The sequence below is a fragment of the Rhamphochromis sp. 'chilingali' genome (assembly GCF_963969265.1).
Source record: "Rhamphochromis sp. 'chilingali' genome assembly, chromosome: 22".
In the NCBI taxonomy this organism is placed as follows: Eukaryota; Metazoa; Chordata; class Actinopteri; order Cichliformes; family Cichlidae; genus Rhamphochromis; species Rhamphochromis sp. 'chilingali'.
Window position 1 is genome coordinate 22135981 of NC_137950.1, and position 22068 is coordinate 22158048.

At 42.0% G+C, this 22068-nt stretch overlaps 1 protein-coding gene across 15 annotated transcripts in view; it reads left to right on the forward strand.

The window, feature by feature from the left end:
- The window catches only part of LOC308391231 (calcium/calmodulin-dependent protein kinase type II subunit gamma), a 43550-nt gene extending 25425 nt beyond the window's left edge, over nucleotides 1-18125 (forward strand). The window contains exons 12-23 of one of the 15 annotated variants that reach the window (XM_080873765.1): nucleotides 920-962; nucleotides 1756-1818; nucleotides 4391-4431; nucleotides 5192-5275; nucleotides 7127-7171; nucleotides 7319-7373; nucleotides 7579-7659; nucleotides 10180-10320; nucleotides 12684-12759; nucleotides 12868-12962; nucleotides 14152-14388; nucleotides 15538-18125. In XM_080873765.1, coding sequence (XP_080729891.1) covers nucleotides 920-962; nucleotides 1756-1818; nucleotides 4391-4431; nucleotides 5192-5275; nucleotides 7127-7171; nucleotides 7319-7373; nucleotides 7579-7659; nucleotides 10180-10320; nucleotides 12684-12759; nucleotides 12868-12962; nucleotides 14152-14384 — 957 coding nt within the window. In that variant the 3' untranslated portion in view covers nucleotides 14385-14388; nucleotides 15538-18125. The remainder of the gene's footprint in view (nucleotides 1-919; nucleotides 963-1755; nucleotides 1819-4390; nucleotides 4432-5191; nucleotides 5276-7126; nucleotides 7172-7318; nucleotides 7374-7578; nucleotides 7660-10179; nucleotides 10321-12683; nucleotides 12760-12867; nucleotides 12963-14151; nucleotides 14389-15537) is intronic. The other 14 variants (XM_080873772.1, XM_080873776.1, XM_080873774.1 and 11 more) reach the window with 14 other exon arrangements.
- Nucleotides 18126-22068: the final 3943 nt, after the last annotated feature.

Here is a 22068-nt window from a genome sequence, read left to right on the forward strand (position 1 = left end):
TGAATTGAATAATAATAACAAGACACAACAATACAACAGTGCAGTGAATAAGTAACTAATCCCTTGTTTGGTGTATTATATGTTAAGCTACACAGATATTGTTGTGTATCTTAGATAATTGTGCAATGTAGTTGTGATATGGGTGTTATTGTGCGTGACATTTCATGAGTTAGTTATTGTGTGAGCATAGAAACGTAGCACAAAAATAAGGAAACTTGTGTTTGGAGGATTATTTCTAAAATGTAACAATGCAATAGTGTTGGAAAGCTCGAGTTCACTCTATGCGTCTGTTTTTGGAGACTATTGAAAATATTTTAACTCGCTGTGCTGTGCATCTCATTCATTGTCATTTGCTGTGAAGCTGCTGAAACCTGCCCTGTCTATTATATCATTTCGACATATATTTTGGATTGCGAGGTTTAAAATGTTTCGGTTTGTAAATTATGCTGCTTTGAGGGGTTGATATCAACCATCGAAACTATCAGCCAAACTCTGAGATCACATGTCTGCCAAAGTCTTTGATCTTCTAAATTGCTGCGTATGAACATTTCACTTTTGAGAACCTCTGCTTTTTTTTTTCCCCCTCTATTGGAAACATTTTAAATGTCAACCAGCTCCAGTTACTGTAGTTTGCATTCACTGCCACTGATGCAAACTCATGCCTCAAGTATCAGCTATTTTGTTTTGCCACATCATTTAAATTAATTTGCATAGAGGAATATAGGGCTTTGAGATGTGAGAATGTACAGTTAAAGGTGCATCTCCCCAGACAGCATACAAGGTTTTTTTTTATTTTTTTTTATTTTAAACATTAGGCAGAGTTTTACAGACAACATTAAGTAAATAAAGAAAAACGCCATGCTCTCATTATACCTCCCCTCACTTCTCTCTTCTCCTTCCTCTCCTCCTCCTCCTCCAGGGAGCCATTCTCACCACCATGCTGGTGTCCAGAAACTTCTCAGGTGGGTGTGCCCTTCGCCCTCAGCCTCCCACGCAGCACATGCAGAGGGAGTGGAGGAAGGAAAGTGGATAGAGTCCTCTGCACCTTTTTTAACCCCCCCACCACACACGCACGCTCACCCACTCATTCTCAAAATAACAATGTTTTTGTGTGCGCCCAGGAGTTTGCTTGCTTACAACATTAAACTGAACTGAAACACGAAGCTTCTTTGTGATATGATAGAAATATTGTATTACTGAATTATTATGAGTGCATTATCATGTATGTTAGCAGCCTAAAATTTGATATTCTGTCATAATCTGTTCCAGATTATATGTGGGTGCCAGTTATGTCCTTGTCTGTGCTAATGTATCTCTCCCTGTGTGTATGTGTGTGCGCGCGCGTATGTGTCCCTCTTTTCTGCTGCCCATGGAGCATGTTTGAGAGAACGAAGCCTAGACTTTAATGAGATTTTTCTTTTTTAATGTTTGGGGGAAAGTGTGGTGTTATAAAACCAGGTGACTATTAAGATTCTGTGTTTTTTATCTCAGCCTGCTGAGAGTGACTTGTTTTCGTTGAAGCCTTGTTCTCAGCCTTTAAGTAATTGGTCAGTCGATGGCTAATGATTTCAACCCTGGGCCTAGGAATCCACAGGGGTGCACGTCTTTGCTTTGGCCCGTTTGTATCAAAGTCTAAGATGCATCTGGGCTATAGCCAGCACCCCCTGTAGCTTTCTCGGCCCATGACTGAACAGCATGAGATCGACCTGCATAATTTCCTTAGCCCCTCCCAACTGTAGCATTTCTATCCAATAGTGGGCCGGCAGCATACCAACTCTGCTGCTGCCGCCTCCTCCACGGCCTCACTGGCTCAGGAAGGTACGTCCCAGAGACACGCCCATCCACTTCCTCTTTACATACACAACTATTTTCTTTCATGGGACAGGGTTGGCCCTCATCACCATCCCCCAAATCCTGCATGCAGCCTTTGCAAGCATCCTCATCAACATACACACCCACAAGCATGCATCCCCTCACAGATTTTTCTCATTTAGGGGTATTGTGTAGCAATCATGTAAATAAGCTTCACTTGAGTTTACGTCAGCCTGCACTAAAAAGTGCATTTTACATTCACACATCAGCGCCATTCAATCGTGACCTCGTAACCCACATTTCATCTTCACTTAGTTATGGCGTCACTTCCAGCAAGCTCCATCCTGACCTCCAGCTGACCCCTTACGTCTCTGTGCTCGCACAGGGCGGACTGGGGCAGGGGATGAGGAGGGGCATGTATCCTGGGGGCGGGAACTCACATTGCAGGGGGCCGGCAAGAGCTGGGTTGGCGTGCTGCCATCGTCAGACCTGGGTTTGATGGGACAAAGGAAGAAAGTTGGATGTTGAGGAGCTAGAGGGGAGAATAACTGAGACGGAGGATGGGAGTGCTGACTTCAGTGCCGCTACTGTTGAAAACATCACCGTTTCTTCCTGATGAATCACTTGAGGTTAAAGGCATCCCACGTCTCAACTCCCCCTCTTAAGGTCTGTTTTAGTACTTTCAAAGCAAAGTTCCCCCTTGAGACAGGAACCCCACAAGCTAATGTGGCAGCAAGTCTGCCACATTAGATCGAGGGATTGTTTTGAAAGTATTAAAATCAGATTTTCCTCTCATCCTGCCCGGTGGAGATGGGTGGTGAAGGTCGGCGATTCCAATGGTGGCTCCATGGATTGAGTACATTAGAAGCAATGTAGAGCAGACTGGATTCTCTGTCTCCCTTTTTAGAATGGAGGATCTTTTTTGCTCTGCAGTGTCTATACACTTCTCCATAGGATCTGTTTGTAGGCAGGATAAAGGTAAAATGTTTATGGGGAGATAACTTCACCTGAGACACCTAAGGGGAGGCGGGTGTTAATCCTAGGATGTGTGATTGGTGCGCTGAGATTCGGGGTGCCTGTGGTGCTTTAATTGTCAGCTAAAGCCCTCCGAATGCGGGCTCCTTCACTGAGACTGGACCAAGTTGCCTGTTTTGTAAGTTTCTGTAAATATGTGTGACATCATCACTCCAGATTGGACTCCTCATCTCTCCTCCTTTTAAGTCATCCATAATCAAGATTTTTGTTTTTTATTTTCTTTTTCTTGGCTTTTGGCTTTTGGTCCTCTGATGATGTCACTCATCACTGCAAACCTATAACTGCTTCCTTGCACTTCTGAGTATTTCTGAGGCAAGGCTTGGCCGTTTGCTCATGATGTTTCCTTTTAATGGCATTATAGCAGAATGTGACAGAAGTGTGAGTTTGAAGCATCTCTCTGTGTTTCTAATTCGGTTTTTGCCTTGCTGCCTTTCGCATGTGGGTGTCCTGTGTGGTTAATTCCTACAAAATGTTCTCGGGAGACACACCTTCAGATGCTTTCTAACACATTTTTCCTTTCTCATCACCGAGCTAGAATCTTGCTCGAGTGGTGAAGCCCTCCTCCTGTGGGTCACCTTGACCTCTACCCATCTTGCCATGTTAAATTTGTGCTAGAGAGCATGTGAACGTGGTAGTCCCATGCTGTCACATTAGCACCCTGGTGACTGCTTGATAGAAGATGTAGCCAAATGAAGAGCAGATGTTTGCACTGTGAACAATCAGCTGTCCTTTATCTAGTTTTTGAATGAAAATGAAAACTGGAAATTAAACTTAAATTTTTTTTAATTTTTTTTTTCCTTTGGATGCTGCATGGCCAGGCCAAAGTATAAGCTGCTATCAATGCAACAGCCAAGATTAGGGAGCATGAGTTTTCACTTGATATTGTTTGCTGCTGTAAATGCTGTGCCCCTTATCTCTCCTCTCATGTATTGAAATACTAAGCCCTCTCTTACAACCCTCCCCCCTCTTCCCTCCCCCTCTATCCCTCTCCAATTTCCTATTGGAAGGTAAGAAACTCAAGATAAGATTTTTGGAACCTGTGTGTGTTGGTAGAAAAACAAGAGAAAAGCAAGCAAGAGAGAGTTGAGAGCGTTAGACTGAGAGGAAAAGTGACTGGAGCCCTTAAAGGAAATCAATGATTTACATTAACCTAGCTCATCACTGTCAGTCCTGGCGGCAGTTTGAGTCTGGCCATCATTCTCTTTCTAGATCTGCTGGGGTCTTCCAGGCAGGAAATGGACTGAGGAAGTTTACTTTGCTCTCAGGTTTCTCTTATATCCCCAGATGGCAATGAATGGATTATGATGTGAATGGGTTTTGCAGAGTGTAGCAGCCTGTACAGCCAAGGGGCGTAAAATGCCCGAGAAATCCATTAAATGCATGTTGTGCTTTGGAAACATCTAAGCTTACTTTGTCACAGTGACTGAGGTGTTGGGGATTCATAGATGTAACGTAGGTTAGAGGTACGAACGAACTATCATCATCAGTAAATCTTAACTTTTCTACCTGTTTCTCTCCCCTTCTATCCTCCTTTTTTCCACAGCATGCAAAAGTTTACTCAACAAGAAGTCAGATTCTGCTAAGGTAAGGTTCTCTTCATCACCTCTCTGCCCTCTTTTGTTCTGCTACATGGTGTCCTATCTCTCCTCTGTCAGCTGACCTCGATTTTCTGCCTTCTGTTCTTTTTCTGTCTTTCACAGTCTTTCTTTTGCGCACTTTTCCTCCTATTATTTCAATGAATATCTTTTGTTGTGCAGTAGTTATTATTCATTTTAAGGTTGTTGTTTTTTTTTTTTCGTTTTCACATTGGCCTTGTTTTATATCTGCAGAGGAGTTTCTTTCTATGGCGTGTTTTTAGATCCCATAATCCTGCAGTCCTTTCCACAAGTTTTTAACCTTTTTTTTTTTTTTTTTTTTTTTTTTTTTTTAAACCAACGTTTTCACTCATAATTTATAAATATTAGTTCCGTAATGCTGGTTTTATTCTTTCACCTTTAGTCAGTTTCAGTCAAATGTCTGCTGCTCTGTTTCCCAGCAATCTCCATCAGCCTCTGCTGCTATTAAGCATCTCGCTCCCCACTCCTCTTTTTCTTTTCTGCCCCAGGGGTCACTCTGTGTAGTTAAGTGGGAGCGGCATAGAGAGTTAGTGAGGCAGTAAAAGGGATGATCTAGAGGCCATTCTGTGGCACTCACCCTCTCATTTACCCTGTTAGCTCTCAATAGCCCGGGAGCTTCCACCAACATTAGCCCCGTTTCCTGAAAGGCGTGTTTCAATTCTAATGCATCTTTCTCTATGTGTGTGTGACGTATGTGTTCACTTTGAGTGTTTGCGTTCTCGTCCCAGCCTTCTACCAACAACAGTAAGAACAGTATAGTGAGCGCCATCAATGCCCTGAAAGACACCAACATGGCAACGAACGCACAGATGGTACAGTAGGCCGCCGCAGTGTCAGCCCTGCCTCTTAATCCCCCCTGTCCCCTCAGTAGTTGCATAGTAACCCATTGGGCCTCATCCTCCATCATCTGCTTGTCATCCTTCATCTACCACCCAGGAGATCTTGCTCTGTAACATCCCCTGTCCCAATAAGCTTACCAACCGTGGGGCACGTGTGCTCCTGATTTAGGTGAAACACTTTTGGAAATTATTTAAATTTAGTTTAAAAAAATCTAAACAGGTGCACATGTGCACCCTGTCAGCCACAGGAGCATGACCTTGTTTGCAGGACTGTGTGCACCTAAAGTGGCAGCTCGTAAAGTTGTCGAGACCCCGTTTGGAGACCTCCACCTGTTAATATCAGAGTACAATTCAGTCCTATGTAATGGCCCCCATGTTTATATCTCTATATAATCCTCAATCGGCTACTTTCTTATCTTTTTCCCATCCTAACATCTTTCTTTGTCATTACATATTTTAGCCAGCTGTTCTTTGTCATTCTAACCTCGCACCATCCATAACATCCCCATTGACATCCTCATTGTAGTGAAAAACTTGACCATTGTGCTCCAATCCAGCACTAGCATGCTGTGGTTTTGAGAAGCTTTTACTAGCATGCATTAAATTACATCTTGTAGTGTTGTGGTTGGATAACACTGTCGGGTTGGTTTGGTAGTGCTTCTCAACTGGAGGTACAGGTCCCCAAAGACACAAATATTATGTTTAAAAAACCGTCTAATAGAGAAACTGATGATCAGCTCAAAGAGCAGTTCCCCAGTTATGTAATGCATACACGGTAAAACTACACGGAGCCAATCAACCTACTGTTAACCTGCAGCAATTATCATGAAATATTACCCGTTTAACTGAGCAAAATCTGAGCAGCTTCTCATTCTCGAGGGTTTGTAATTATGTATTTTTTAAATATTTTAAACTGAGTAATAATAGTTAAGCTTTTTATTTATGGATTCGCACTCAGGACTCAAAAGTACAAAACTCCTTCCGTAAAGTAATTTATGCATTTATTGGTTATATGAGCAGAATTGAAAACAAACAGAAGGACGGACTGTGTGGTGAAAGGAAAGAAGCTCCGTCCTGAAATGGGACAGAAACAGTTGCCAGATCTTGTGGTACTTCTGTGTGCAGCCTCGGGCGTTGTATTTAAACTGTTCCAGTTTAAAATGGGACGTTAACTCTTTGACCCAGTGCTTGTGGGACTGTGGCCACATTTTCTTTGCTCTGTGAAGTCTCGGGTCAAGTATCAGGTGTCTGTTTTGAGGTTATTTAAAAGCTAACAGAATCTGCGTCTTTTTTTCTTTTTTTCAAAGTAATATTTATGATACTTTCACACATAAAACAGAAAACTGCAGCTAATGCATTTAATTCTCCTAACTGTGTTTTGTAAAACAATAACGCTGTATGCTCTCATTATCTCGGTGTAGTTCCAGTAAAATCTGATAAATGATAACAGACCAGAAATGATGAGGCTATTAATTGATTGAGTGAGCTCTCAGCAAATGATTCCCCTGTGTTTCGTCTTCTCTGAGAGCATCTCTGTGTTTAGACCAAACAAACATCTGAAGATGTTAGTGTGTGACTAGCGTTTGGGGAAATTACAAACTCTTTTCTGGCGTTTTATAGATGAGACATTCATTAGTTACAGCCCAAAATAAGTGTCTCCTCTCCATTGCCACGGGCACTCTTGAAAGTTTTGGATCCACTAGCTGTTGTGAAGATGTTTAAGTTTTGGCTGAGGTAAAAGATAAAGGGGCCCACTTTAAATCCAGTTGAGAGGCACTCTTTGAGGACAATATTTTGGACTAACTGTTTTGTTCTGTATCGCAGGAATCTCAGAGCACAGTGGTGCACAATGCTCCCGATGGCGTCAAGGTGAGATGTATGTTTTGTGTTTTGTTGTTTTTATTTCTGTCTGAAAGCCCGACGCAGAGCATCACACGCACCTGATGGGCTCGATCCTGCCGGATCCTGGCAGCGTTTGATTTCAGCATGTGTCTGTCTCTTTCCTCTGCATCTCAGGGATCAACAGAAAGCAATGCCACCAACGACGAGGAGGAAATGAAAGGTAGGAAAGGTACTCCAGTGTTTTATTCCCTTTATCCTGTTCTCTCTTTCTGTCTCCCATTTAGTGAGTTTTTTTATTTATTTATTTTTGGACTGTACTGACTGGCAGGTGTGCTGAGATACGACGCGTGTCTGTCACACTTTTGACTGTGTCTGTTGTGTGTGTATGTGTGTATTTATTGTGTGTCTGGCTGCGTTTTGTATGTGTGTTCTAGCGGACAGTACGGCGCTGAGTCAGGGCAGCGCTACAGAGGAGATGCCCCCACTTCTGCCCTCACCTCAAAGCTCACCTGCCAGTAAGTTTATCCATGGCAACCGGAAAGCTATACGGGCGCCTCTGGCCAGGACATAACACCCCCCCCCCCCCAACCCCCCTCCCTCACTCCCACCCTGGCTTTCTGTAGTCACCAAAAATAACGTCTTACATCTCTGAGCCCCCACCCTCACTCTGATCCACCAAGCTTTTTTTTTTTTTTTTCTCTTTTAGGGTTCCCACTGGTTTTAGATTTTTGAAATGATTCACCTTTGTTTGGCTTTTGCAAATTTCTGTAGGTTAATTCCAGTTTATTGCATTTTTTATCTTAGTTTGGTAGTTTTAGCATAACGACACCATTTGGCCATCTTGTAGCAACGGCTTTCCAATTAATGCTGTGTAACACGGCTTAAATAATCAGTTTTTCAACAGGATCATGGGGACACGACAGCACTACCTTGCTCTGAAAACTATTATTTTCAGTAGCATTTGCTGCACATTGACAAATGACAGATTCCAGTAGAAACAAGTCATTGAATTAAATGACAAATCTTTATTTCCCCAGTAGCAAAACTATTTCTTGGACTCAGGTTTCCATTGAGACGTTTCAGTATTCAGATAATTAATAATTAATTAATCTTTCATTCACTGTACCCACAAATGCACAAAAGAGTTTTCCTCCCTTTTGCTCTACTCTGTCAAGATGATCCCAAACTGCTTCAGTCATTTTAAAAACAGTAAACGGGCAGATTATAAGTGCTTCAAGCGAAGTCTTCTGACTGCGACCACACGATCAGCATCATGTTCTCTTCGAAAACCACCAAATCACTAAGTCACTGCTTTACATCTTGGGTAATCGGTCAATTGTGTTTTTGGCCTATTGGATTTCACCTCAACAGTGCCACTGCATTTCCAGATATGAGCAGTTAGTTTATATGCAGTCTTATTGAAATTAAGTTGTAATAAACTGGAATAATCTTTCAGCAGTTATGACAAACATGCTATTTGTTTGGGTTTTTTTAAGCACACTGACTGCTGACACACTTCCTGCTCTCCATTCTTGCTCGCTGTGTGAGAGCAAGGCAACACAGATCTTGTGTAACTTCTTCTAATGGACACTTTAAGGGGAACCTGTTATGCTCCTTTAACACGATCTTGTTTTTAATGCTTTGACTCTACTAATGTTGTTTTGTGTGATCAATAGTTCATTTCAACCCCCCTTCTTTACGCTAACTTCTTTCTGATTGGCTGCCCCTTGCAAACAGAAGGTTTTGAACAGTGGACGGTGGGGACGGGTGCATCAGACGACCGTTTTAATTATGTTTTTGATATCATCTAGAACCAAGAGTAGGAAAAAACGTATAATTTATTCTGGCTATATGACACTTTGTTTAACATGAGCATCCACTATTGTAACAGACAGAAAATGAGGAAAAGCATCACGGTCCCCTTTAACATCACTGTGCTCTGATCAAACTTTTAAAAAATAACAGACCTTGTCTTATGTTTCTTTTCTTCTCATGTTAACTCTAATAGTGGAAAGTCATTTCAAAAACACAGATTTTTATTGTCATCGGGGCCACTGTGGGAACCCTGAAACCTGTGTGTGTGTGTGTGTGTGTGTGCGTGTGTGTGTGTGTGTGTGTGTGTGAGAGTGTGCGTGTGCGTTTCTTTTTTGGTGATGGCTACATCTATCCCCTTGTCCTCCTAATGTGACGGCTCCATCTGGAGGAAGTCTTGCTTACCTTGCGGCTGATCGTCCTAAAGTAGTCGCCCAGTCTCACAGACCTTGCAGCCTGTCTGACTTCAATGGAACCTTGCACGCCATAGAGCGTCACGTCCTCACACTTTCTCAGTCTTCCTGTACTCTTTTTTTTTTTTTTTTTTGTGTGTGTATTTTTATCTTCTAATTTCTTTTCCATTTCTCTTAATACACCATTCTTCACCAATCAAATTTTCTCTATCATCTTTCCTCTAGTCTGTTGACCTCTTCTCTTCATCCTCCTGCTTTTGCAAGGCAAACTTGCACTAAAGTACAATCTAATCTCTCTCCCTTCCTCCTCCTCCTCCTCCTCTTCTAACTTCTTTCCTGTGTGCATTTTCCACTCCTGCCTTCCTTCCTGAACATGCTAAGTTTCCCCACAGGCATAACTTGAGCAAATAACAAACAATGGCTTCGATCGTCTCTTTGCTCAGTGCTCCAGTTCATCAGAGGAGGCTTAATGTTAATGTGTATTAGCGTTATGAGTAGAGTAGATGTGAGCAGAGCAGGCATTTAACTGACTTCCACATCGCACAGCATCACGATCAGAGCGGCACTGATCTGGCTTCCAGCTACCACCCTGTCCTCATGTCACCCATCTGCATGTCTGTCATAAACGCAATGTTAGCTGTTTCTTTCTTATTCTACCAAATGTACTAACCCACATCACCTTCATCAACCTTTTTTTCCTTGCATGAGCTAAATGTGTGCGCGTTATGTGTAAATGATCATATTTCTGTCATTTTTGTCTGTTGTCCATCCACATGTTTTTGTTTGTTGACCACCCCTTGTGTGTTTCAGTTCCACCGCATGACGTAAAGCGCATTGCATGGAACAGCACAGGCAACAGCTCCTACCCCGAGTCTGAACTCTCACAGTCATCCATACCTGCCGCTCCACTAGGGAGCAACACTGTCGCTGCTAAAAGCAACACTAAGCAGAGTAAGAACACATCCGCACTAACTGACTAACTCGGTTTTCCCTGCCAGCGCCTCACTGTTACCTGCTGCTCGCTGAAACTCTGCATTCCTTGAGTGTGTTAGTGGGTTTTTTTTGAGTATTTATTTATTTATTTATTTTTTAAAGCTGGTTCTAAATAAATTGTCTGGTCGCCAGTTTTGCTTCTTTACAGTTAACTTGTCTTGATTTAAGTTCCATGTTGAAGTAGTGAAGGCCGATGAGCTTAAACACCCAGATCAAAAATCCGAAGTAAAGCCTGATTTGCAACAAAACGATGACAGCAAGACTAAAAGAGAAGATTTCCAAAGTTGATAGTGAGACCTGCTATAATGTGTGGCTTGGAGAGGGTGACGCTAACAAAAAGAGAGGAGGCAGAGCTGAATATGCTAAGATTTTCATTGCGAGTGACTAGAATGGACAGGATTAGAAATGAGGACGTCAGAGGGACGGCTCGGGATGAGCTGTTTGGAAATGAAGTTAGAGAGGCGAGCCTGAAATGGATTGGGCATGTGCAGAAGAGTGATGGTGGCTATATTGGAGAATGGAAGGAAGAAGGTAAAGAGGAAGCTGCAGGGGGTTTCATGGATGTAGTGAAGGAATACAAGCAGAGAGCTGGTTTAACTTTAACCATAGTGTGAGATGGAGGCAGTTAATCTGCTGTGGTGACGCCTAAAGGGAGCAGCTGAAAGAAAAAGAGGTTATTCTGGTTTTGTTGCCCTTCTGAGTATTTCAGGCAGCCAGATGGTGTGTGTGATTAAAGGTGTGTTCATGCCTTATTATTGAAGTAATGATACAACTTGTCAGGTGGGGGAAAAAAAGACATTAATGCCCCCTTAATTCAGTGAATCGCGTCAGAAAGCTGTCTTTAACGTCACATGTATAGAAACATGCCAGATAATTTACACCAGTAGTAGATGGCAAGAACTTTTATAGCAACTTGTATTATTAAACTACAATTTCTTAGTAATAATCCCTGAAATCGTAATAGGCAGCCATTAGATATGGCAGTGATTTTCAAATTATGTGGGTGCACCATAGATGAGAAAAACATGGAAAATGAATAAGATGAATGAATGAATATGATTTTAATTTTCACAGCAAAAATAAATGTGAATTTCCCAAGTGTCTGTCATGCTGATCTTTATTTCACTTTTTACATCATTAGTAACAGAAATTGTGGTTTTTGAGGTGTGAATTTTTTTTTTTTCCCTGAAGTGGGGCATGCAACACAGTTTTTATGAACTACTAACATAAAATGACCTAGATAATACTGTAATACTGTATAGTAGCAGTAATCCTGACAATGCAGGTGAAAGGATGTTTAGCAATTATTTACTAGAAACCGTTGATATTTGTTTAAGTGCTCCGAGTAATGAAATAAAACTTCGTTGGAGTGTCTGTATTGTTTCTGCTTTTCATCTTAAAAGTAGAAGGAACAACTTAAAAACTACGTGAGTCAAGATAAGCTGTAGCGCTCATGCTGATTTTAATAACCAAGCATGTCGTCTGGCCCATCAGTGTGGTTCACTGATGTGTTTAGAAATCAGTAGAGCTCTTAAGGCACAGAATAAAATGCAGTGCTCTCGGTTTATTGCTGGTTTTAGTGTTTTTCATAGAATTTGTTGACTACAAGAAAATATCGCTTGATTGATTTTTGTGGAGAGGAGGGTTGTACCACGTGTAATCTCTTCATTTGGTTTTACTGTTACTTTAAAAGTGTGTGAGGCACTTTACACTGAATAGCAACTAGCATAAATAAATGGTAAACTTGTAGGTTCATGGCTTGTTTGGTGTGGAACAGATGTTAACTAAGAACATATAAAGAAACTTAAAGAGGAAAGGGATTGAAGTTGATCAGACTGATACTGTTAATCAGTTCATGGAATAGCTGAGGGAATAAAACCATCAAAGTCTGGCAAGTTTGCTCACTTGTGCATCTAACAGTTGGTCATAGCAGGAGAAAGCTAAGTGGGCCTCGAGTGAGGAAGGCTGTGATCTCTACTAGCAGAGTTGTTGCTTCTGTTTGGTTGGCAGTGTGTGCTCACAGCGGAGAGTCGTGTTCAGTCAGTTGTTGTGTCGTAGCAAAGGCGAGAAGCTGAGCGAGAGACAGCGATGGGGGTCGAGCTCCGGTGACGAGGCAGCTTTTGGATCCGGGCGACCAGGTTAAAGAGGGGACTTGAGCCGTAGCCACAGAGGAAGAGCGCGTGAAGGAAGGCAGGAGCTGAAGCGATGAGACAAAATGTCATTGTGCAGAAACCCACCACACTGTTATTGTCTCACCTTCCAACTGGCATCTCACCAGCTGCCATCTGTTTGCCTCTTTCTGTCTCTTGTTCTGTCTGCAGCTCGTAAACAGGAGATCATCAAGATTACGGAGCAGCTGATTGAAGCAATCAACAATGGAGATTTCGATGCCTACACGTGAGTACAACTGTGTGTAAAAGTGAAAAGCAGCAGATGCTTTCTGTGAGTGAAAACGAGTGCAATTTGGTAACAGGCTCATCTTGTTTTCGTTTTTTTCATGTTCAGGAGGATTTGCGATCCTGGACTCACCTCTTTCGAACCAGAGGCTCTGGGAAACCTGGTGGAGGGCATGGACTTTCACAAATTCTACTTTGAAAACTGTGAGTCTTCTTCTTTACTTGCATAATATACCGTTTATTTTAAGGGGTTTGAAATACCAGGCAAGTTAGGAAATAGCAAGAATAGTTGGCAGTGTGGATAAACTCCACTATTGGAATATTTATAACTGCAACTCATCATCATTTCATTATTTAAAGAAAATAAGCTCCGCTCATACAGCTTTGGTGGCTCTTTCAAGTTAGTTGTAAACAGAATTATGTCCAATAAATAAAAGGGAAATTGTTGAATTTTGAAGGTCAAGATTCCTGATTTAAGCAGGAAAATGTAACCGTGATGATGGTACACATCCTGTCCCTCATTTTTCTGTCAATCCACAGCCTGAACTAGTGTTCAGCCCTTAGTTAAGACGAGTATCTGTCAAAAATGGTTGTGATTGTGTTTTTAAAATATTTATTTTAAGGATTTAAATATGAAAAAATAAATTCTAAATAAAAGTGCATTTAAAAAAAAAGAACAATGATCTCAAGAATTCAAAGCTACGACAACTCTTGTAGTATTACTTGACCAACACATTTCAGCCTTTTTTTAATCAAGCAAGCAAACAAATAACAGAAGAATACACTATACAGTATTAGTACCAGGCATTAAAGCATGTAGTGAGGTACACTGTAGGCTCCTACAGGTAAAGCTGGCAAGTCTGCTAACTGCACAGTTTATGGGACGAGATGTTCTTCCAGTAATAGCTGAATTGTTCCCAGTGAATGTCAAAGAGTCAAAGAGTATTTTTGCTTGGCCGTCAGTGTGAGTTAATCCTGTGGTGTCTCTGTATCCAGTGAGGGCTGTGATCCATAGACTGTAAGTGAAATATGAACACAGCCACACTGAAATCATGTATGCGTGAGAAGGTGAAGGGCTAAGCTTTGTTAGCATGGTGCATTCATGGACTGTTGCATCACATCAACACAGAAAACTGACATACACATAAATGGCATTCTGTAACATAAAAAGACGAGAGGTCCACTGAAGTGACTTGAATAGTTTCAGTGAGCCAAGCCCTTAATATTTACAGTTTACGTAAACCATATTTATGCCAGGCTTAAATATGGTTGTTTCACCTTTTAACGTGAGGAAACTTCAGGTACGACCCGATTATGGATTGAAGGAACTGCAGCTCATTTGTCATGCTTGGAGGTCGCTGCTGACCATGGACATATCTTCTACTTTGTGCAGTGTTGAGCAAAAACAGCAAGCCCGTGCATACCACCCTGCTCAACCCACACGTGCACCTGATCGGCGAGGACGCCGCGTGCATCGCCTACATCCGGCTCACACAGTTCGTGGATTCCACCGGCCGCCCCCGTTCCAGCCAATCAGAGGAGACCAGAGTGTGGCATCGCCGCGATGGCAAGTGGCTTAACGTCCACTTCCACTGCTCTGGAGCGCCTGCTGCACCACTACAGTGATCAGGTACACATCCTTAGTCCTCACAAGAGTTTTTTTTTTTGTTTCTGCATTACTGGGTTAAACATGATCAGTTACAGAAAAGTCTAAATAGTCCACAGGAGACAGTTTTAAATATTTAAAATATATATATTTTTTAATATTTTTAGTAATGTTGAGACATCCCAGTAGTCACATCCAGCTGGGAATCTCTGCTGCAGGCAGACCAAAAATGCCCCCTAAAACTACCCCTGGACCCTTGATCATTTTAATCTTGTATTGTTTTTCCCTAATGTGACTTTATTTAGTGTATCTGATATCACCAGGTTGGTGTTGTTTCCTCAACTTCAAATTAATGGTGCTTCATGGACTATTTCAACTGGCTTAAATAAGGCTTGGTTTGGTGTTATGGGATGGAAGGAAAGGAGAAAAGGTTAGAAGGGAAGGAAAGAAGGAAAACTGATAGGGATGAAAGATGAAAAGAAGGTAGAAATGAAGTTTTGGGAAGAATTGGGAAGGAAGATAGGAAAAAAGGAAGTGATGATGATGGATGATGGAAGGGCTTGTTGGACTATTATTCGAATTTTTATTTTTTTAATCATCAACCGTTATCTGTGGCCATTTTCCTGCCCATCTGTGGCCAAACTCTTGAGATCAAGAATCTGGCCACAGATGGGCAGTGACAGGAAAAGCTGAAGCTCCTGGAGAAAACTAGCACAAAGTAGCACAAGCCTCCAGTCTAACTCCACGCTAAAGGGCCCTATCAAGGTCCAAACACAGGACTGTCTGCTGTGAGGCAACAGTGATAACTGCTGCGCCACCAAAATGGCAAATTTAAGCAAAAAGAAGAGAAATCTGGGTTAGATTTAGCCGAAGATGGTTATCAGTAAATCAGATGCTTTGACAGGAGTAAGAACTTAAGTTAAAGAAAAGCCTTTCTGGCAGAAAGCGTTGAAGACACACCTGCCATCCCTAGGTTGCAAAAATGTGATTGGTTCATTTCAGTCATAGTCCTGGAGCAGCACTGACTGTGATGTTGTAAGAAAAACACAAACTTAGTGAAACAACAAAAATAAGAACCAGCAATAAACTCAAACTATTCTTGGAACTGTTTACATTCTGATGATTCCAGCTGTGGTACCAACCTATCCTCTCTCCTCTCCCCTCCCCTCCCAGTGGTCCTGAGCCTCCAGTCTACTGGAGTGTGTGTTTTGGGGGGCAGTGTTTTTTCAGCGAGCGTGTTTAAGAGGTCCGTCCTCTGCGTGGATTGGCTAGTGCCAGGAGCCCGGCCGGGCGAGATCGCATCCCTCTCCACGATACCAACCAATCCTGTCCCTCCTTTGACCTGCTGGGGGCTGGCTGAACACAAGACTCCGCCCCCATGGGATGATGCATGCATCTGGCGCCTGATTGGAGGGCGCGTCTTTGCCCTCTGTCCCTCCCCTGGCAGCCATCTTTTTTCTGCCCGCGCGAGATGAGACGTCCTGGGGGAGCAGAGAATTTACAGTTGAACTTGTGACAGTTTATGAGTATGAGTTATGAATATACTGTGTAAATTATGACTAGATGTACCAGAAAAACCACCAAAACCCAACCAAGCATTTATATTCACTATCTAATAACGGAGGAACAGGGAGGAGTGTCAAGTTAGCAGCTGAGATTTTGGTCACATTAGGGATTACTGGGTAGAAACTGCTCACTACCTGGACTGTTGCTGTTAAGATGTAGGGAGATTTTTAGTTTGTTATTTCCCCCACTGAATTTAAGAGGGAAAAACAAATCAGGTTGGCTCAGTCAGACAGTCGATGACCAGAGAAACTTGATATCAAAAACATGACGCACCAAAGTGTAGAACTTTAGGCTTTTTATGTGTTTGTGTGCTTGTTTAATTATTATTTTGTTTGTTTGTTTGTTTGTTTGTTTTTTCACCAGAACGGAAACTGTGTTATTGTGGGGGTGGGGGGGTGGTATGTGTTCTGTTGCATTTTTAGCGTCCTGATCCCTTTTGCGTTCCTGTGAATAACCGGAGCCTTTTCGCTTCATTATGTTTTCTGGCTCCTTTTTAAAGCAGCTGAGTTTTTGTTGTTTTTTGGTTTTTAAAAATGAGGGATTTTTATTGTGCAAATTTAAAGCTAACCTTAGCTGCTAGCAGGTTCTGTTATGTCTATATGCAGTGGAGGGAGAGAGTGGGCTGCTGCTGCCACCTCTCCCTCATTAATCCCTTCCCGCCTCTCTTCTCTCTTTTAACCAGTTTCTTTTTTAACCTTCCCTCCCACGCTGTTTCTCTGCTTTCTGCAAGGCCCTGGTTTGTTTATAATCACTGTGTAAATACAGTGTATGTATAGATATATGTAGAAAAGTGTAATATATGTACATGTATCTAAGAGACACTCATCCTGTGCACTTGGGCAGTGGGAATCACCCCATGACCTCTGTGACCTCCCCGAGTAGATTAGGAGCAACATTTGTTGTTGGGTTTTGTCTTCCCCTGTAATTTAAATTCTCCAACCGATCACGACAAACATGAATACACACGCTTGTGTAGGCTACCAGCTTTAGATCCATGGCCGTACGACTGTTTTTTGTTTGGGTTTTTTTTTTTTTTTTCGAGACGGGGAATAAAAATAAAAGAAAAATAACAGGTTGAAAAGTAGTTTGAGCACCCCTCCCCCCAAATTCAGCCTAATAGATGCATATTTAGATATGAAGACCTTCATAATAGTGTCGTTAGTCCTGATCCCACAATGCTGTGAGCCATCTTTTCATATCATATTATGCACACGCGCACGCCTGGTGGTGTTTTTAAACTGTGTAACATATCCACACCGCTGCTGCAACCATCGGCGCCGCCCTCGCCGTGCTGCTTAATCGTCTCCATCCATGTGCGACAGTTGTATCCGAAACCGTCCCCACCCCCCAACCTGCAAGGTGCCCGCCTCCCCCTCCCTCTGTGTTCAGACTCTGCTCTTGAGATGTTTATTTGTACCTCTCTCTCTCTCTCTCTGTTGTTTCCGTGTTACTGGTTTGAGTTCTTTCGTTGTTGTTGCTGTTAACTTTGTCGTTTTGGTAATTTGCCGATCTGCCAAGCTGGAGTTCTGCACTGTCCCTCGCACACAGGAATTTAAAAAAAAAAAAAGGGGGGAAAGAGGGAAGCAGTAAAGACAAAATGAAATGATAGATATTGATCAGGACTAAATTATTTATTTATCTAATCTACCCTTGGTGGTTTTAAATCGTGCCTGCTCAGTCGGGAGGAGTTTTGAGAAAGTTCTGGTGTGGGCGTGCAGGTTTTTGGGACCTACACATGTCACGAAGCAGAGCGGGAAGACCTAGTTATATGCATGTTTCAGTTACACATTTCTACCATGTACCTACCGGAATACGGATGGAGCTAGTGTTAATATATGATATTTGCATCTTTTGAAATATGAATTTCCTCCATCCAGAATGTTTAATAGGTGACATGAAAAATATTTGAAAAAAAAGCAAAATTTAAAGAAAAAAAATAGATTCAGGAGCCGTAGCTTGGTATGAGGCCCTCGATGTTTTCCCTGCGTTGTAATGATATAATATTGGGCTGCGCTTTCTCCCCAGCCTTCACATGGATGCTGGAGTTTTTTTGCATGATCATGATGTACAATGAAATACAACCATGAATTGACGACTATCAAGTGTTTGTCTGAGTGTTAGTTGGTCTTCATCATAGCTTTGTTATTCTTCAAACTTGGATCTTGAAAGTATTTAATAAAAATACTATTTCAGCACTGGTTTGTCTTTAGAGTCATTTATTGTCGCGAGGACTTTCACCGAGTGCTTCAACACAAGCCGATGTCAATACGATGCACTCATCTGTCGCTTTATTAAGTACACCACGTTAGTACAGATGGATTCCTGTCCTTTGTGGCAAACATTCCTCTTAGATTTTGGTCCATATTGACATGACAGCATCACACAGCTGCTGCACATCTATGACGATTCTGGTGACTGGAGGCTTGAGTACAGTGAACTCGCTGTCATGTTCAAGAAGTCAGTTTGATATGATCAAAGCTTTCTGACATGACATGTTATCCTGCTGGAAGCAGCCATCAGAATAAGGCAACACTGAGGTCAAAGGGATGGACGTGGGGTATTCTTCGGTATTTAAACAATGCTTAATTGGTATTAAAGCCCCCAAAAGTGTGCCAAACTGCACACTACACCAACACCAGCCTGAACTATAAGTACAAATTAGGATGGATCCAATTTTTACACCAAATTCTGACCCTACCATTCAAGTATTACAGCCGAAGAGACTTTTCAGACTGCACAGATCAGTCTTATATTGCCCAATTTTGGCAATTCAGTACAACTTGTAGCCTCAGCTTCCTGTTTTGTTTTAGCTGACATGACTGGCAGCTGGTGTGATCTTTGCTGCTGTAGCCCATGTGCTTTAGTAAACGTTTGATGTGTTGTACGTCCAGAGACACTCCTCTGCGTACAACAGTTGGAATGAGTGGTTTGTGTCTAATCTGGCCATTCGCCTCTGAGATCAACAGGCATTTTCACCAAGAGAGTTGCCACACACTGAATAGTTTCTTCTTTAATCAGACTGTTATTTGTAAACCTAAAGATGGTTGTGTGCAGATCAGGGTAGACCACTTAAATCCTTTCTTTTCCTTTCTGATGGTCAGTTTGGACTTCAGCAGGTTGTCTTGACCAGGTGTAATGTGCTAAAATGCGTTGGTTTGCATTGGCCCCAGTGGGCCCCAGAGGATAATAATGCTATGCTGTTGACCTGTTTTTCATTCAATTCAACTTAGATTCTTTTTTGTTGCTATTTTTTTTTTTAACCTCATGAAAGCCACTGTCATATGGAAACATTTTTGTCCTTTCTCTTAAAAAGAAAAAAATCTTAGTAGAAAGGTATCCATCGCTTGCACTCCATCCATTCCCAGACAGAGGAACCTGCCAAAAACCCTTTGTTTACCCAGTGTGCTTTCTGTCACCATGGTTGCTCATACTTGTCCTGAAATCACCAAATTTGGCGCTAATAGAGATGTAACACACTTTGCAGATTATGTAACACTGCAACATTGATTAGCTATGCTGAAAATCTCTGCTCCCATACTCGCTTTTGGGGAATTTTAGGAAGGATACTAGTTTGTCCCAGGCGATGTTAAGCAAGGAGACACTGGCTTGCTGCAGGAGGAAGATTTTGATTAGAGCAGAGTTAAACAAACTGGCAGTAGGTTGTGTGTCACTGGTTGGCAGGATGCACTGAGCAACAACAGCTGGCATAATATTTGCCCTCTGTGCAGGACTGTCATCGCATCACGAATTCAGATTAAGCCCCGAGTAACACTGCAAAGCCTGCAGGCCATTAACATACATACAGACTAAAGCAATCGCTGCTCAACAGATAGTGCAGCTTCCCTTCTCACCACTTCAGCCTTTACCGTTTTCCACTGGTCTTATTTGAGCCGAACACTGAAGTGTTGAGTAATGATTCAGCTTCATTTAAAAAGGTTTTTTGCTGTTATTTATGATGGTCCCGGTTATTTTAAGGGTCTGGCTTGTGTGTGTGTGAATCTGGGATGTAGGACAGCTCCCCCCGGTTCCTTTGCTTTCTGTGTGATTAATGAGAAGAGCTCTGCAGTTGGTTAACTTCCACACTTATAGTTACTTTATCAAAGACACAGAAAGGGAGGAACTCTGGAGGGAATGTGTCTTGTTAGCTCTCTCTGACCTCTGACTTTTTAGTGCCTATGAAATTGGGAGAAAAGCCAGAACAAGTCTCCTGAATGTAAATTACTTTTGACTTTGAGGTCTGAAAGGACTTTTCCCCGTCTTTCATTCTTTCATCTCAGAGTTTGTAAAAGTCTTTTCAATCATGCTCAGCTTTTGTGGCAAGGTGATCCTGCAAAATGCTTGTAACTACTTAAAAAACATCATATAAAATCACACATTTGCCACCGAGGCGTGCCGGTATCCAGTCCACAAACCCGCTCCACCCATTTCGGTTGTTGTCAGCCTCGCACAAACAAAATCCCTCAGCCTAAGGTGGTAACCACTGATGTCACTACCACTAGAAACTCACCAGTGACTCATAGATACAGCCCACAGATTCTATCCACTGTGAGTTTATTTGGTTAGTTTGCAAAACTGGAATCGTTTTAAAATATAAGTTTTAAAAATAATAGTGAGAAAAGAGCAAATGTCCCAGCTTTCAACATCAAGTGTCCAGGTGAAATATGTGTGCTCACTGACTGCAAGTCCCAAAAGTCAGCACATCAAAGAGTACAAAATGCTTTTAAAGTTTTAAAGTGCTTTTACTGGGGACAGTTACAGGGACATAAAAACTGAAATTTGACAAAAACCACTTAAAAGGTTTGCTGACTTCACCCCAAAATAATGTTTTTAAGCTCTTTTTAACCCCTAAAAGTTAAACTTGTTCCACTATCTTTGCTGTTGCAGAGTTCTCTTTTAGATTTCAGTGTCTCTGGCAGTACAAAAAAAGCAAAGTTTCAAAGGCTATCACAGGAAACAGCACAGCTAAGGGGGGGAAGTTGTATGTGTGTTAGAATAAATTCAGTATCTTCACACTATTCACTCCAAATCTTTTGTCTCATAAAGCTTTTACAAAAGTCCTTGAAGCCCAAAAACTGTTAACAACACATCAGACCATTGCATCATGCAACCATGAGCATCAGCATTGCAGTTTATTTTGTGTTATTCCTGCACACAGCACCCCGATACTATATATCCTCTCAGGTGTTTATTCTTGTCTAGATGAGCCACACCACAATGTAAGTTTACTAAAACATAAAGTGTTTGAACATCTGAACATATTACCTTAGGTCTGACAGGACTGAAATGCCCACTTTTGAACCTTAATCCTGTTAATGTGTAGAATACATATCTTGATATTAAGCTTTTACAAGGATTATAGCCATAGGATCTGTGCTACAGGGTAAATATGGGTCGAGTTCTTCATTCAAAGTCTAGAATGAGTGCAAACACGCTCCGTCCTGCTAAGCAAGTCCAGAAGAAGACTGCGATTCTTGTGCAACCTGTGGTCCACAGTGATCTTAAGATTGCACAGCATGTCTTTCTCTTCAGGCCTTCAACCCTGTGGAGGCTCCAGGTGACTCTCATACAAAGATGTCAGGCGTTCATGGAGAAATTCTGTTAACCTGCTTGCAGTTTGCAAACTAGCGGTGGTCATTATTGTCCCAGCAGGCCTCACAAAAGTTGAGGAAACATTGCAACAGACATGGGCTCAGTGAAGACCTCAGAGGTTGAGCACTGAAACTGTTCTTCACACCAGAGACTGCTGCAGGAAGCCATGGCGGCAAGCTTACGTAAACCACAATGTTACTTCCTGGAAAACAATATCAGCTTTTGTTTTTCATCTCCGAGCTCGTGTTTTCTTTGCCCTGATACTCAAACATACTGAATAAGCCAGATTAACTTGGCTCTAATCTTTCAGTTAAAGGTGAACTAACATATTATCTTGTATCCTACCGAAGGCCCACATAACACTATTCACTGGCTCACACAGATGCATCCACTCACCTGAGGGTATGAATGCAGCCCATACACGTGCTCTGCAAGCTTAAATTAGAAAATGACACAGCAATTATCCGTGTGCACGCACCACTGTGCGCTGTTTCTCTATAGCTCATCATTATCTGTCTGAACTTTTGCTCTGGTGTTTGTGTCAGTATT